Source organism: Merops nubicus, unplaced genomic scaffold, assembly GCF_000691845.1.
Source record: "Merops nubicus isolate BGI_N331 unplaced genomic scaffold, ASM69184v1 scaffold15309, whole genome shotgun sequence".
NCBI classification, from domain to species: Eukaryota; Metazoa; Chordata; class Aves; order Coraciiformes; family Meropidae; genus Merops; species Merops nubicus.
The window spans coordinates 36,470-53,244 of record NW_008633189.1 but is presented as its reverse complement, the minus strand read 5'-3'; the positions used below and the strand labels follow the sequence as shown (position 1 = coordinate 53,244).

Here is a 16,775-nt window from a genome sequence, read left to right as displayed (position 1 = left end):
TCCAGCAGGAATAAATCACTGGGAAGTGTAAGCACCCTGGAAAATCACTGTACTGCGAGTTAAGATCCCACTGTTTCCATGACCTCTCCCCGCTGCTTTGCTTTAACCTTTTGCTCCTTCCCTTTCCCCTCTGTGATTTCCCTGGGGCCCATTCCCATGCGTCTGCTGTGAACATTACAGGTAGTTGGGAGAGGTTTGGGGAAAACCCATTCGCTTTCTTAACCTCCCTGGTGAAACTATCTAATTTTTCTTATGTTCTTCCACGGCTGGGTAAGGATGGTTTGCTCCACAGATTTTCAGCCTTCACGGTTGTCAATTTTACCATAAGTGGAGATGGGTGTTGACCATTTTGGGCTTCATATATAGAATGTCTCAGTCTTTGGTCAGGTTCATGTTGACCTTAGTGGAGAGTAGGTAAGGCCTTATGTGAATTAAATGAAACATCTTTTCATGGACCCTTCATTAGCACTGACTGTGAAGCACAGGCAGTCACAGGTTTATGAGCTGGGTATCACCTCTACCCTAGAGCCAGGCTTTTCCTGGCAGCATGCACAATTTTCCATGTTATTGAAGGTTTAAGGGATACTACAGGCCTATAATGTGATATTAGGCATACTTGGTGGAGTTTCACTGTGTAGAGAAAGGCTGTTTGATCTGTTGTCCCATGTGTCATGTTCCTTCTTGGAGCAGGAGTAAGATCAGGTTCAATCTCTGTCACAAATCTGTACACAGAGCAGCTTTCTGAGCAGCAGAATTCTGCCTTAGATACTTTGGTACTTAAAATAGTGGCCTCCTAAAGAGCATTTGTTTCTGAGTAAGACCATTTTATTGTGATTTAATATTTGTACTATGTTATCTTCTAGAATGTCACATCTAGATGGAGTAGGGACTATTAAATTATGTAGGAAGAAGCTCTGATACAAGCAACTCGCAGCAGAAACTACCTACTAAATATTATATATTATAGGCTTAATACTCCCATGGTAGGGATGGGAAAAGGAATAACAGAGACTAATTTACTTGCCTGTGGTTATACAAAAAGTCAATTGCAAGGCTATTGAACCAGTGTCAGGAGCCTTACGTCCCCATTTGGTGTTTCATCACAAGAGCATTGATTCACAGTGGGGGTCGATGTTCAGTTCTTGATGCAGGAGGAATGTGGCATCAGACTTTTTCCATGAGCAAATATAAGCAAGTGCATTTTCCTTTTGTTACCAACACTGTACGATGCTCATATTTCTAAGTATCTGCATGGAAATGAGTCTGTGAGATAATCAGATTTTATTTCTAGCACCTAATCAATGCTTAGGGCTTTGTGGTTTAATTACTAGAATAATTGTTTGCTGAAAACACAGTTCAATATCTGTTTTTTCCTTTAAAGGTCAACTCCATCATTTTCATTTCCAACCATTTAGTACTTTATTGATCTTCATGTCATTTCATGAAGAATGCTGCATCTTGCTAGCCCAAATAAAGGCCAAAACTTGAACTAAGAAAAATGCATTATTTTTCTTAAATACAAAAATGGAAAGTAGCCTATTGCAGCCTTGCTTGCTGCAGGCAAATCTTTCATACAATGTCTCCAGGAAAAAATGAGTCTGAAAATTATGTTTGCTCTTTATGGAAGGAAAAAAGCAAACTAAGAGTCTTTTCTGAACCTGATTAATACCAGACATTAACTGAAGTACAGAAAGCAAATTTGCAGTTTAGCTGCTGATCCTTTGAAGTAGATAAGGATGTGGGCTCTGTCAGGAGGACAGGACAGCCTGCGTGGCTTGTGTCTAGAGGGGCCTGAAGGAGTGGGTTGGGTAGCCACAGGGAGAAATGCCCTCTCCTCTCCATGGCTTCAGCTGGGGGTGTGGAAGGTCTCCAGTCAAACAACAACGACCATTTTGCTTCTGTCCTGCAGCAGGTTGAGGTGCTGTCAGAGCAGAGGGGTGCGTTGGGCACTCTCCATCCTCAGCCTCCCTGGGTTTTTTACTCCCCCCGCCAGAGCAACTTCACATTTAGTTTTGATTTGCAAAAGTGCATTGATCTTTCCAAGACTATGGGAGAGGGTGCTGAGGTTTGGAGCAGAAAATAGCTGTGGTAGAAAATGGGCATTAAAAGGAAACGTGGGACCAACTTCCATTCCCTGTTGGTTTTATACAAATCTACAGGGTCAAATCCCACAGCTGTAGCTCGGGCAAAACCACCGGTGGTTTCAGGGGGACTTGGTGCCAGAAAGAGCTAAAAGGAAATGGTCAGTTAAGGATCTCAATGTACCATAAAGATCTTCAAAAAATTCTATATTCGTATTATGGTGGTGCTCCCCCATAAGGCATCACCCTGTAAACCTGCACGTGCTTACCTGGCAATAACAGACATGCCAATCATGAAATTTGTTGGATTTATATTCCGTTGTGTTCTAGTTCTTGATAACTGTACCAGATTTTAACTGTTTGGACTGAAATTTTTCCATGGTGCTTGCTCCAGGCTTTTAAAGAAAATCTTGGCTGAAGGAGTTTACCTGCTCCAGTGTATGAAAAGAGGGGAAAAATAAACCATCAATAACTTTTTTACTGGAGACCTCTGAGTCAAAAATAATGGGCAATTAGAAGTGTTATCCTGCTGAGCATGCAAAATAAGGTGGTTCTTTATTCACAAGTCTTTACTACTCAGCTTTTGTGTGCTGTTTATTTACATACCACTATCCAAATATTACTCCATAAAAAGAGTGATTGAAGAGCCACGTGTCCTATGAAAGAAAGCCTTCAGGGGCTTTTCCCATGCTTTTTTCAGGGCACAAATACAGCTGGAGTTTGTACTAGTGCCTGTTCTCTGAAGCCTTGTAAAATATTTTACTCTGCCACCCAGCTGAAGTCTCTCTATGGCTCCCTCTCCCCTAGCCCAAATCACAGTGGGGTGGGATGGACTTGTGGAAATGTCCTCATTTCTCCCTGCAAGGTGAGTGGTATTAACCTGGACTCCAGTAACCCTGAGAATGGATTAAAAATCTCCAAAGAGCAACAGGATGAACCCAAAGCTGCTGTGAAAACTCTACCCCACTTCATGCATGGTGCTACCCTTGGAGAGGAGTTGGAGATGAAAGACAGCAGGAAGACTTTCTGGAAGGCTTGGAAGCCCTTGGGACCCAAGTCAGAGTTTGCTGTCTGTTATGTCTCAGCCAAGGGAACCTAGGAGCTGGAGTTTTGAGTGGAGGTTTTCACCGCTGCTTATGGGACCACACTGTATTTGCTTTTAGCCTCAGGATAATAGATCTTGCAGTTGTGGCACGTTTATGTTGTAGAGCAGTCATTGGATTCTAGGTGTTTTTAAGAGTCTTTAAGGTATATCTATTTCCTTGGTTCTGATGGTATGGAGGCTGGACTATAGAGGGGGAGGCAGAAAATAACATCACAGTCAGAGAAGGAATCAGGCAGCCTCTGTGTGCAGTAAATCACAACAGATGTTAATAGAAGTGTCTGCTCCGTTCCACATCCTCTGACTTCACCGCCTTTGGGCTTCCTCCTTCACCCTCACCACCCATCTTGTCTCTATGCATTGCCCTTTCTGTCTGAAAACATCCAGGCAATTTGGTGGAGGAGGTTCCCCTCTAAGTGAAGCATCAGATTTGGTCAGAACCAGGTATCTAGCAGAAGAGAAGGGCTTCTTCAGAGGAAAAATCAGACCTGGAGTGGGGTGGATGACATTGTGCAGGTGATGGTCTCTCCTTCAGAGACTCTGGGAGTGAAAGGTAGATAGACTTTTAATTTGGGCATCTCAGGTAAGTGCCTGAAGTTTGATGGGATAGGCTTTAAGTGTTGCAAACAGTTTTTCCCTTTCAGATGATGTGTTTTACAGAGGAGGAAGGCTTGCTGCAAGTGGCAGAGGCAGCTCACAGCTAAGGTGATCCGGTTCAATTTTTAGGAACACTTTATATTTCCAGGATGAATACTGTGACTATGCCATGAATTAAAGCTGGTGAATATGAACATTTTCAGCCCACAGGAAAATCCATTAGCTAAAGCAAGGTGGCTTCCTGCTGCTGGTAAGTCCATGTGTTCCTCTAGGAGCTGTGCCAGGGCGGAGCAGTGGAGAACCTGGTCCAGTATGTGCTGCAGTGGAGGTGTTGCCATTTCCATAAGCCAGGTTTGCCTCTCCTCTCCCAGCATGCACACAGCTTTTGGGCGTGATGTGACCCAGTATATAGTTAATCATACAACAAATTGTTACAACCAATTCAGAGCAACATCCTGCTGATCCATTTTACACTTAGGATACCAAGAGGTTTTCTGCCTTGGCTTTAACATCTTCAGTGTGTCTGGGATCACTTAGGGAGAAACAAATAGTTTGTCTGTGCCAAGAAGTGTTCTGAAGGCACTGCAGAAGAATTTGGTTTACAGAGAAATGTGAGGGCAGAGGGGCAGTGCCTTTGCCAGCCTCAGCAAGTGGCTACTAAGTGCAGGCAGATCAAGTGGAAAACAGCTTGAAAAGTGCAAGGGAAGAGGAAAAGGAGAAACTCAACCTAATGCCATGGGGAAGGCAGTGTCAAAAGGGTTGCTAAAGCCAGCGAGGGCGTTAGGAAGCCTGTTTTAGCTTCTGCTTTCTGTGTAAGTCTGGTGAGTTGTCCTCCCCATCTCCCTTTCTCCCTGAAGGGGTATGGGTAGGTTCCTGCAGGTGGTGGTGCAAAGCCAGGCTTGGGCTGCAGCTGACTGGGCAGGGAAGAGGTTGGAGTTGATACAATTAATAAATTTAACTATTAAAGTTCACTTTGTTGATTCAGAGTTCATCCAACCCATTTTTTTTTCTGAAAGCTAAATGGTAATTGTCACTTTGGCATTTATTTGATTCAAGTCTTCTTGGGCTGGCCATGGGGGAAAAGTATTTGTCAAAATTCCTTTCAAGTAGGTACAGTTTTTCTTCTGGAATTAAAAAACCCTCTGCCTTCCAGCCAAGTGCCATTTTCTATATTATTTATTTTGCTAGTAAGTAAATTGGCAATTGTGGTTTTTAAGGAAAAGGAGCTGATGCAGCCTTGTGCCATTAACTTGTCAGAGCTGAGCAGATGAAGCACGGAGCATTTCTGGAAAGTTGTTCTCACTAGTCTCATTTCAAAGAAAGTCTCACCTGCAAGAGAAAGGGATGAGATCTGTAAGGCAATAGGGCAGATTGCTTAGTGTATATAGATTGATTTAAAGTAATTGTTCTTTTCTTTGTGTTTTACACTTTAACCAGCTCTCCTTTGCTTTGTGCTAGGGAAAAAGGTGATGGCAAAGCCGTGCTGAGCTGCAAGGTGCACCTACACAAAGCCTCCTCACTATGTATTTACTGCTCTCTTTGCTCCTTGGCTCCATCCACCTTTGCCTCCTGCATCTTGTATGATGCAGAGGTCACTTACAGCTGCTCTGGTTCCTGAGGTGGGGGTGTCCTGATTCCAGACAGATGTGAAAGCAATTAACAGTAGCTGTAAGATCAGAATCTTGCCTTGAGAGCGCTCCTATTTCCTTGGGGTGACTGATACTTTCTGATTTCTCAGAATGAAGCTTGGTGCAGCTCTCTCAGCCTGTTGCATGTAAGGAATTGCAGAAGTCATGGTCAGGTCGGGCTACCTGAGCTCCAGGTTAGTTCTAAATCATAAAACCATCTTTCAAAACCTTTCTCTGCCCTTTGGAGAGCATACAGGAGCTTGGGTGCCACATTTTCACTACTGGTCTGGTGGTCATGGTGGAGAATTATTAAAAAACAAAGTGCAGGAGGAACCTTCATCAAGTGCTGGATTTGAAACTGCAACAAGAAGCACAGGGCAGAGGAATAATGTGCCAGTTTTGCCATGGAAAAAATAGAATTACTTTAGATGATGATTAAAAAAGGGAATGTGATTAAAACAAGCTGATAAGTTGAAACTGAAGTGACAAGGTAAAGCAGCAGAGCATCCAAGAGGGGAAGGGAGAGACAGAACTGATGGCAGGAGGACGTGAAATATTGATTGAAATCTCCACCAGAAGGTAAAGTCTTTGCATTTTCTTATCTGGGAAGGGAGGGAATGAATGAGAAGTGAACAGAATTATTAAGAAGCTTTATCATCGCATTGGAGTGGATAATTAGGCAATTAGGATTACTAAAAGTTGGCAAAGCATGAAGCCCAGAGGTCTTATGCTCCTGATGTCACAGGGATATAGTGAAGGAAGCAGGGAAAAGCCTTTGGTGTGAGATTTGATGGTTCGTTATGGTGAGGCTTAAAGGGGCAGCCTGGCTCTGGCACCCAGCACCCTGCAGCTTCCAGAGCAAAAGGGGGTTCAAGATACCTGACTGATAAAGAAGAGCTTCCTTGAAGGTGGACAGTCATCTGAACAGCAACAAGAAGTGAGAGCACGGGTGAAGGACAGAGATTCAGGGAAGGAGAGCACAAGGAGTTGGACTCTGTAATCCTTATAGGTCACTTCCACCTCAAGATATTCTATATTCTATGACTCTAATAATGTGGACCAGCTTTTTTCCATGGTGGGGATGCACAGTAGCTATGGGAGTTACTGTGTAGTAAATGTTTTGTGTTCTTTTTCCAGACCTTTGTCCTTAGTTAACATCCTGTCTCCTTTCAGGTGAGTTGTTTGTAGCAAGGCTTTGCAGGGCCATGAGCTGAGGGTGGTGTGAGATCCCCCAGCAGAGCACCAAGGGGTCACACTCTTCCTTAGGAGGACAGTGTCAGACTGTGGTTTAGACATGCAGTGAATATGGTCTGTCACACTACCTTGATTTCATTTTCTTTGGTCAGAAGTGACAACTCCTGGATTTTTCCCTGATGTAGATCATGCAAACACTTTGTTGTCAGAGGATCTTTCCAGCTTAGCTTGGAGGCAGCTTCCAAACCTCTTCCTCTTTGTTTCTCCATTGTAATTTATATGTGATCACCCCTCTGGAAAGAGGAGCTCTGCAAAAAACAAGTGAGGAATCCATTCTTGTAGGGGATGCAGAGCTGTGGGACACAGTAGGAAGGAGAGGGATGGGAGCACAAGAGCCATATCCCATGAGGGTTAGTTTGGATTTACAGCACTGTTCAGTGGTGGAGGGAGATGTTGAGCCACCCAGTGACATACACCACACACCCTCAAAATCTTCTATTGCCTCCCTCCTGAACCTTCAGCCTGCATTTGGCAATACCTGAACTTTCAGAAAGGTTTCACTGATGGGGCTTTTTGACTGTCCCTTTGGACCAGGTTTCTCCGAGGAAGGGCCAGGCAGGGACAGCAGGACGGTGCTTGCCTCTGAAAATCAGCCTGACTTCTTTAGTGGCACCTTGGCTTCTTCATAGCTGGCTGCACGTTTTGAAGGTAAAGCTGGGTAAAAATGACTAAAAATAGCTCAGTGCCTCTGCAACTGTCTGAATGCATCCTGGGCTGCTCTGATGCCAGTGCCAGACAACCGTGCTTCTCTTCCGGGCTCCTCCCCTGCTTAATCTTAAGCTATAACTTATTTAAAATTAATTTGCAGAGAAGCAGACGTTGCATTAATCACTGAGGAAATGTCAGATTAGTGATGTAATTTTCAGAAGTGCTCCACACTCATCTAACTTAGCTCCCCGTGGAAGCAAGGGATTAAAGGTAAGCTGAGGCAGAGAGTTTGGGCTGGTCACCATCCTTACCATGGGAGATGAGCCAGCACTGCAGACACTCATTAGGAATTTCACACCCAGAGACTGTTAGCATTTGTTCAGGACGTTCAGTTATCAGGGGAAGGAAAAAATAAGGGGATGATGAAAAATACATGGACTAGAGTATTTGGTACTAATTAGTCACTTGGCCTCGTTGGCAAGTCACCTGGTGTTCTCACGGAGCATTCCTCTGAGAACATCCACCATGTTCCTCCTCCAAGACCAAATTCAGAATATTAATTATGGGTAATGATGTATAATTAGCGTCTGAAGTCCAGAATTAACTGATGGTAGCCATTTAGCATAGATATCAATTATAACTTGAAAAAGTGCTTTATCTCCTACCCACAGCCCAGAGTGTTCCCATATGGGTAAATAATTGGAGCAATAAGTGCTTGATTTTCATGACATGGTGGATTGTTATTTCCTGGAAGGTTTTAAAACAGTTTTGTACATTAATGACATTAAAAGTGTTTGTAATTCATGGTAATGCTTATCAATATCTAAAAGGTGGGGGTCAAGAGGGTAGGACTAGTCACTTTTCAGCAGTGCCCAGCAACAAGGGGCAACAGGCACAAACTGGAACCCAGGAGGTTCCACCTGAACAGGAGGAAAAAATTCTTTCCTATGAGGGTACCATAGTCTTCAAAAGGCTGCTAGAGAGGTTGTGGAGTCTCCTTCTCTCAGGTAGAGATTCAAAACATACCAGGATGGCTTCCTGGGCATCCTGCTCTAAGTGACCCTGCTTTAGCAGCAGGGTTGGATAAGATGATCTCCAGAGGTCTCTTCTAATTCATGCTATGATTCAGTGGTCCAGTGCTCCTTGACTACTTCTGGCTCCATCCTCACTGACTGCAGAGCAGGGGGTCCAGGACCATGCCTGTGGCTGCTCTGCACTCTCTGCTCCTACCCAGGAGAGCTGGGCCCACTGCTGGTGCCCATGGATGCAGTCCTTCCAGAATGTTGAAGGGACAGCCATATTTTTGACCTCCTTCTGCTTTAGCTTCCCAAATTTGGGACCACTGTTTTCCTCTGCACAGGGCAGAAGGTGTCACCCAGCCAGCCAGATTCCAACTGCATTAGAGCATCTCTCAGAGAGGTGCCCAGTCTGGGAGGAGTCACATTGTGTTGCTTTTCCTGTGCCTTGGGTTGATTTACAAAGGCATCTGACCTGTGTCCACATGGCTGAAAACAAGCTTGCTTTTAATAATAAGCAATTGTATGAATGGCAAATAAAGATTTGTGCTATAGAGTCCCTGGGACCCAACAGATGTGCTGCTGTTGTTTTGTGGAGCAGAGGGGAGCAAAGCCAGAACTTGTGTGTGTTGAAAATAGGGAGTAGAATATTAGTAGCTCAGCCCTGGCCTCGTCAGAAATACTCTGGAGTGAGTTGCTGCTTTAGAGGCACTGATGTTCAGCTGCAAGAAAGTGGGTCAACTATGGACAAGATCACCCATCCCGTATAATTATTGTGAAAGTCAGGTAAAAATGGGATTTGAGCTTGAGCTGGGGCCACCTGAGCATGGTGGGCAGCAGCTTGAACCAGCTGTGTGCACACACCTCGTGTAGCTGCTGGATCTGCACGAGGACATCAGTCCAAAGCTGCAGGATGCACTGTGGTTTGGAGGCCATGGCTGCTGCTGTGTGACTGTGAGTCCCTGTCACTGCTCCTCCTGGCAGCCTGGAGTAAAACACGACGGCATCCTTCAATCTGAGTCATGAGAAGGCTCACTGGCAAGGATTTTGGGATGAATTCCTTTGGTTTGCAATATTTGTGTTTTTAAGCAGAATTTTCCTAGTGTTTCCTGTGGTTGTCAGCAGTGTAGGGGCTCTCCTTCAAAGTCTAGGTGACATTTACACCCAGTGTTCTAGTGTTACATCTAGAAATCCAGCTGAGAAACGTAGCTCAGGGAACCGTGTGTCTCCTTCCTCTGGTATTCCACTGGAGTGACATTCAAGGTGTGCAGGCTTGGACTCACAGAGGATGATGGTGATGGCACCTTCATAAATCGAGTTTATTATGGCTTAGACCATGTAGGTCAGGACTAATGGTAGGAAGTGTTGATCAAAGTAGACCTCTTGTCCTTTCCTGGTACTGTAAGTGTCTGTCTCCTGGATAACTCATTTATCTCTTAGCTACCTGCCAGAGATGAGTTTGTGTCTATGCGCCTGTGCCTGCATCACACTTCTTCACTTCTAGGTAATTTGGGATCCTTCCCAGCTGCTGTGCTTCTCTGTAGGGTGTCTGAGATGTAAAATGCCATTTCCTGAGGGCCCTACTGCTGCAGCCTCCTCACTCACAGTGAGGCTCTCAGTGTAGAAGGGTGGTCACCTGAGTGGTGGATGTACATGTGCAAACTCTTAGTACTACTGATGCAGGCTTTGAAGGGAGCCTCTGTAGGAAAGCAGGCTTGGAAATAGGGTCTGACTCCATAAACAGTGTGTTACAATTTGGGGTTTAATGCATCCTGGGCAAGATATCCCTCAGAAGGACATGGGTACATCCAGGAGTCCCTTTGTGCATTGTCATCCTGCAGAAATGGGGATCCTTGATCAGGGCTTAAAACACAGTTGCCAAACTCTGAAAAAATCCAACATTTACGTGTTTATGTGCCTCTTACCTATGAGCAGGAATTCATTAAAATATTAGCAGATCCCTCAAAGGCTGAGGATTTTGTCTCCAGTGCAGAGCAGGCAAATCCAATTGCCTGTGGAGTTAATGAGTTGGGCACCTGCTGCTAAACTCTTGCAGTTCTGTGAGATTAGCTGAGTATTTCAGTCCAAAGTACATGCCATTAAAGAATTTTAATTCTTGGGCATCGTATTTAATGAGATTTATATTAACTGGTAGGAAGTGGAAGTCTCTGTGGCAGCAGTATAAATTTATGTGGTAACAGCTCCAGTCCTATCCCGCTCCTCTGGTGACTCCCCAGAGCAGGCAGTGGCTGCTTCCAGAAAGCAAGGGAATAAAAGACAGGGAATAACACTTTTTTTAGGCACTGTTGGAGGCAATGCCAAATAAAGGGAAGAACATCTCTGTGAAGGAGGCCAGCAGAAGGGGGCAGCCACACCATAAGGTTTTCTCCATTCAGACATCCCCATGTGTGCATGAGAAGTGCTGCTCAAAACCCCACAACCTGAAATACTCTTCTTCATCTTCCTTTTTTAATCACTCCAAAGATGTGAATTGCACAGGCAAAAACGAGCCTCTTGCCTGCCAACTCACTTGAAGAGTTTCCTGTGCTGATCTGCTGCATTTGCTTTTTTTCATGAATAAGAGAGGAAATCTAATGGAAAGTGTTATCAGCTTGTCAAGTTAATCAGTGTCTATTTTAATACTGTCATTATCATTTGTCACTAATTAATATAACATAAGTAACATGATTAAAGCTTTTTTGTCTTGTTTTTCAGTGAGAAGCTGGATGGAGAAGCTGAAAGATAAGGTAGGAGCCTCAGTGTTTCAATTACTTCAAAAGCAAAAACAGTTTTACTTGCAGGAATAAATAAACTCTTGTCAGTGCAGTTCGTTATCTCTACAAAGATAATTGAGAAAGGGCTTAAAATTTTCTCTGGGAGGCAAATGAACCAGATGCTGCTGCTCTGTGTAGTGGTGTAAATCCACAGTACATCCCTGATGAGTAGTAACTAAGCAGAAGGAGGGAAAGGGGTATTTGATAGACTTCTCTGCACTAGAAAATGTTCTTCTCTTCAGACTACCTGAATTACTTTTTCACTGCCCTCTAACTTACCTCCACCCCTTTTCTCTAAGTCCTAAGCTTGATTCTTGATCCAAACCTGGTGATCTTCTCTGGTGAGAAGCTGTGTGCCACACCACCACCTCTGGATGAGACTTTTCTTGCCTCCACGTGCAAGAAGAGTTGCAAATTCCTGGAAGGAAAAAGAGCAAACACAGGACTGAAGAGATAACAGACTCTGATCTTTTGTCCCTGGTGTTACATGGTGGTGGTACATAGAATTAAGAGCTGTACCAGCCAGAGCCAGTGGTGGCTTTTTAGGCTCTGCTGCTCTAGAGCAAATATTAACATTTTGAAATGGTTGTGAAACCTTCCAAATGTTGTGTGTTGATGACAGGAAAGCCATGAAGCCAGAAATGAGGTGACAGCAGTGTTTTAAGACAAGGATATTTTGTGACTCAACAGGGCTTGGAAATTGTTGAACAGGTTCAGAGTCAATAGCCAAAAAATCTACCACAAGGAATAATAACTCAATAGGAGAGTCCAGCCCCTGAAAATATATCTCTAACGTTGAGCAGATTGTCACCCAATGACCCCAGACTTCCCACTTGATAGCCACCAAATTTCAGCAGTACCTTACCATCAAGTCTGAACAGAAAGCTGGAGTCTGGATGTCTGTTTTCCAGAACTGGGGACTGGAAGAGCTCAAGGTGGGTCCCTGCCTAGCCCTTGCTGAGTTTCTTTTCTGCCTACAATAGGAAGGAGGCTTGTCTAGTATGAGCTATGCTCATAGCAGAGCACCTTGGCCGGGGATCCAGCCAGAGGGAATGCTGGAAGGGCAGAGAATGGTTTTCCCAACAAAGGTAAAAAGCAGACCCTGAGACTGATTGAGTGCCTGGAGTGAATGTGGCATGCACAGGTCACTGCTCGTGCCAGATCTTCCCAGCCAGCACAGCACAAGCTCAGGGGCAGCAGGTGTCTGTTCAGCAAAGCCGTAGCTTTCACTTCTTTCCTGTTGGCACCTTGTTGGCCACCTCTGTCCTTCCCTATTGCTGAGAGAGGGGTGCATGTTCCAGGCTCCAGCAGCTGCTCTGTAGAGTCTGTACCTCTTGCAGGTAGATGTTGGACTGCGTGGCAGTCCTCAGCACAAGCACTGGTGGAACTGGAATAACTCTCACTAAAAAGAGAGACTCAGTCCTAAGCCCTCTCCCTCCTTTGGGGAAGGGCAGATTGTGAAGGCAGATCTTTCACCTCACGTTTTCCCTTCAAAAAGCTCCCAAACCCACTCCCCCATCCCCAACCAAATCCTGGTGTGGCAAATCACTTGCAAATAAACCTGCTCACCCTGTTTCCTCCTCTTCCTTGTTGTGTTTCTCATCACCAGTTACATGTGCCCCTGTCATTTGCTGTTGGCAGAGCCCTGTCCTCTCTACTTGACAATCCCTCCATCCAGAAGAGGATCCCAGCACATGGTGGCCCCATCCCTGAGAGTTGTGTCCTCCTGTGTCTGTCAGGGCTGCCCTGCTGGAAGAGGGCAGGTTTGGGGAGTGTGGGACCAGGAGTACAGCTCGGTGACAGATTTATGTCCAGTCTCCTGCAAGCACTGGACAGATGTTGCATTTGGTGTGCTGAATTTGGGCACATTAAAAAGAGCGTGGCCAGCAGGTTGAGGGAGGTTCTGCTCTCCCTCTACTCTGCCCTAGTGAGGCCACAGCTGGAGTACTGTGTCCGGTACAGGCTGCCCAGGTTGGGAAAGATAAGGAACTACAGGAGAGAGGCCAGTGGAGGCTCTGAAGATGCTGAGGAGGCTGGAGCATCTCTGCCAGGGAAAGGCTGAGAGCCCTGGGGCTGTTCAGCCTGGGGAAGAGAAGATTCAGAGGGGATCTGATCAATGCTGAACAATAGCTAAAGGGCAGGGGTCAAGAGGATGGGGCCAGACTCTTTTCAGTGGTGCCCAGTGACAGGACAAATAGTAAAGGGCACAAACTGGAACCCAGGAGGTTTTATCTCAACAGGAGGAGAAGCTTCTTTCCTGCGAGGGTGCCAGAGCCCTGGCACAGGCTGCCCAGAGAGGTTGTGGAGTCTGATTCTCTGGAGGGATTCCAAACCTGCCTGGATGTGATCCTGGGCACCCTGCTCTAGGTGACCCTGCTGTACAGTTGATGATCTCCAGAGGTCCCTTCCAGCCTCCACCATTCAATGATTGTGTGTGAATAATGGACATGAGGATCCTCTGAAGCCCTCAGTTCTGTTATCTCAAAGTGCAGTGGAGCTGAGGTGATGCCCATGGGTTGGGTGTATTAAAAGCAACCCTAGGATCTATAAAGAAGCTGCATCTTCCTCATGGGCCAGGGGTAAAAACATGGCTTTGGATCTGCCTGTGAGGCGGGGTTTTGTATCAGCTAGGTGCAGATGCATCCCAAGCTGGGCTGTGTGACTCAGAAGGGCTGGGAGAACAGGTCCTGGGTCTGTTTACAGCCTTTTGAGGTGCAGATCATTGGTCCAGCCCTTGGAGGAGGCCTGTAAAAGGGCACAGGCTGGCCAGGTGTGGCAAAGACTCACAGGCAGGCTGGGGAGTTCTTCCTAGTAGAGTTAGTGATTTCTGGGAGGGAAACTCAACTGGGCAGCAGCTACAAAGTGATCTCCAGTCCTGCCTCACCACCCACACCAGCAGCAAAGTTCTTGAAATAGAAAATCCCATGCTGCACTAATTAGGTCACCCAATTAAGGCACTTAATTGCCTCACAGAGATACAGCCTTTTAGCTGTGTTCTCACTAACCTCCTTTTTGGGGAACTGGGGAGCACATGTGCTGAGCAGGGCTGGGCTTTCTGGGAGGGTGTTGAGGGAACCTGCACAATGCAGCTGAAGGTCCCTCAGGCTCTGGGACCCAGGCACGAAGGTGTTACTATTTAGAGCTCTGAGCAAGATCTGGAGGGGTTTGGGAGCAGAAGACAGCCCTTGTTAGCATTGTATCTGCCCTAGATGAAAGGGAGTTATTTTCAGCCTCCAGGTAAGCGTAGGGAGCTAGGGCAGCAGGCACTGAATATCTTCCCCCCTGTCTCCCCCCCTGAAAACTCAGTGGATTATGAAAGAAGAGCAGTTGTGGTGTGAGCGTGTGGTTTGAAGCTGTGCTGCAGTTTGGGAACGCAGATGAAGATGGGTGGTTGTAAGCAATGGACCGAGGCTTGCTGAGAGCTGCCTGATAGTCCTCTGAATCCCGCATGTGTCCCTTGGCAGGTGTAAAATCTATTTTGAGGGGTGTGGGTGGCAAAGGGTAAAGCTGTAGGACCCTGTAGGAAGGGGAAGGCAGAGGGCTTGGTTGCTGCAGTGGGAACAAAGGCAGATCTTAGGAGGGAGGGAGCCAGGCTGCTCCTGCCTCCCTTACTCCATAAAACCCTGGCCTGAAAGAGGTGAGGGTGCTGAAAAGGATGCTGAAGCAATCTGGCACTTTAAGACTTAGGTCAATTTTCATTTAAAGCAGTAAAATAGAAAATAACAAGCACTTGGGAATATTTTCTGAAGGATTTTAAACATTTAAATGGGGAGTTTTAAGTTAGTCATGCTATCTATATATTTTTTAGCGGGCACTGCAGATTTAAGGATCACAGAAATTGAAGTAGAGCTGTTTTACATTTGCTGGGCTTCCCTTAAGGCCAGCTGAAGGTCTGTGTGTCTTCCCTCTATGTCGTAGACCTGCTCACTCGAGTGACCCCATTCTCATGCAGAGCAAAAGGGTCTGGTTCAAAGATTTTGAGTATGAAGCTGAGGAGGCTCAGGCTGGGCTGGGCAGGGAGAGGGCAAGCTGCTTCTTTGTCCTGCAAAAGTGAGCACAGCCTGGCTTTGAGTTTCAGCTCCTCCAGAAATCCAGCTGTGGGTGTTGGGAGCAGCTTCTGCCATCCTGTGCTGAAACAGGACATCAGTGTCCCAGGGCACTTGCCTTGCCCTGCCAGCGTGTCTCTGTTTGGGAAGTGTGGGAGCTGTGCAATATACCTCTTTACTGGAGGTGAATTTACCAGTCTGGCCATGGTAAGACACGCTCCAGTGATCAGAGCTGGCCAGGAGAGTGTTGGTCCTAGTCTGCTGCTGGTCTGGATTCGTGCCCAGAAGCACAAGAGCAGCTCTTGGCTCTCTGGGCTCAGCTCTGCTGAACGTGGCCAGACGTATACCTGTGCCTTGTTTTGTGCTGGTGGTACCTAGGGAGCTCAGAGCAGCACTCAGCCTACTCTGCACAGCATGTGGTGAGGCTCTCTGGGTGGTCATGGGTCTTTGTTGTGACCTTGGTGATCAAGGTTGGTCTCTACACATGCACCTGTAGTAACAGACTCTTCACCCCAGCACCTGAAACTGCACCAAAACTGGTCTCTCCTAACGGTGGGCAAACACTGTAGTGGTTCAGCTGCCACGGGGAGGTCTCTGTGAGGAAGAGCTGATGGTGGGTGAGCTGGGCTGGTTCCCAGCTTGGTCCTGGAGCAGGGCCAGTTTGGGGGGTAATGACCCGGGAAGCAGAGCTCACCCCGTGCAGGCGGGTCAGAGGGCTCCGGCCGCGAGGCGTGTTGGTGGCGGCAGGGTGGGGATGTGTCACAGTCCTGGGCTGGCAAGAGTGACTCGGAGAGGACGGTTGTGTGAGTGCTGCTCTGCTCCTCTCTCACCGTGCAGGCAGGGTACATGTCAGGGATGCTGGTTCCTGTGGGGGTCGGGATAGCTGGAGCCCTCTTCATCCTGGGAGCACTCTACAGCATTAAGATCATGAATCGCCGGAGGAGAAACGGCTCAAAGAGACATAAAAGAAAGGTATGACAACTGCAAAGCAGTCCCCAGTCCCAAGGAAAACCCCAGTGCCCCCCTGTTGCCCAGTGTGGCTGTGGGGTGCAGCCAGGGTACGGTTTGTCTGGGTTGAAGTGCCCAAGGACATCTCAGTTTGTGGGGGGTATCTAAATGCTCGTTGTTTCCTTTTTGCATGTGAAGCTTTTTCACGTTTCTTTTCTTCCCCTAGCAGAGGGAGTTTAACAGCATGCAGGACCGAGTCATGCTCCTCGCTGACAGCTCTGAAGACGAATTCTGAATGGAACTGCAGTGCCCTTGTGCCAGCCCGTGACTTTTGGGAGGAGGGAGGGGGAGAAGAAGAAGAAATGACTCTCTGCCGCCTCGTTGCTCCCGCGCTGCCGAGCGGCGCTGGCAGGGTGGTGGCACAGCACCCTGTGCCCCGGGTGTCCCACGCTGTGCCCCAGGTGTCCCACGCTGTGCCCCACGTGGCGATGCAGTCGGGAGGGTTCCCGTTCTCCCCGGCGCCTCCTGTTGCAGCTGGAGCTGACCCCCACGGCCGAGTCTTCTCCCGTGCCCCCGGTGTGCTCTGCTGGGCCTGGCTGGCAGCCATCCAACCCTAAGGGTAGCTCTCACCCCACCCGGGAATGGAAATCCTTACTGTGAATGACTTCTGTCCAATTTTAA

General features: G+C 46.9%; 1 protein-coding gene across 1 annotated transcript in view; it reads left to right on the top strand.

Moving 5' to 3' along the window:
- The window catches only part of LOC103780493 (chromosome unknown open reading frame, human C14orf37), a 58,849-nt gene extending 42,460 nt beyond the window's left edge, over positions 1 to 16,389 (top strand). The window contains exons 6-8 of the mRNA XM_008948182.1: positions 11,042 to 11,073; positions 15,984 to 16,118; positions 16,321 to 16,389. Coding sequence (XP_008946430.1) covers positions 11,042 to 11,073; positions 15,984 to 16,118; positions 16,321 to 16,389 — 236 coding nt within the window. The remainder of the gene's footprint in view (positions 1 to 11,041; positions 11,074 to 15,983; positions 16,119 to 16,320) is intronic.
- Positions 16,390 to 16,775: the final 386 nt, after the last annotated feature.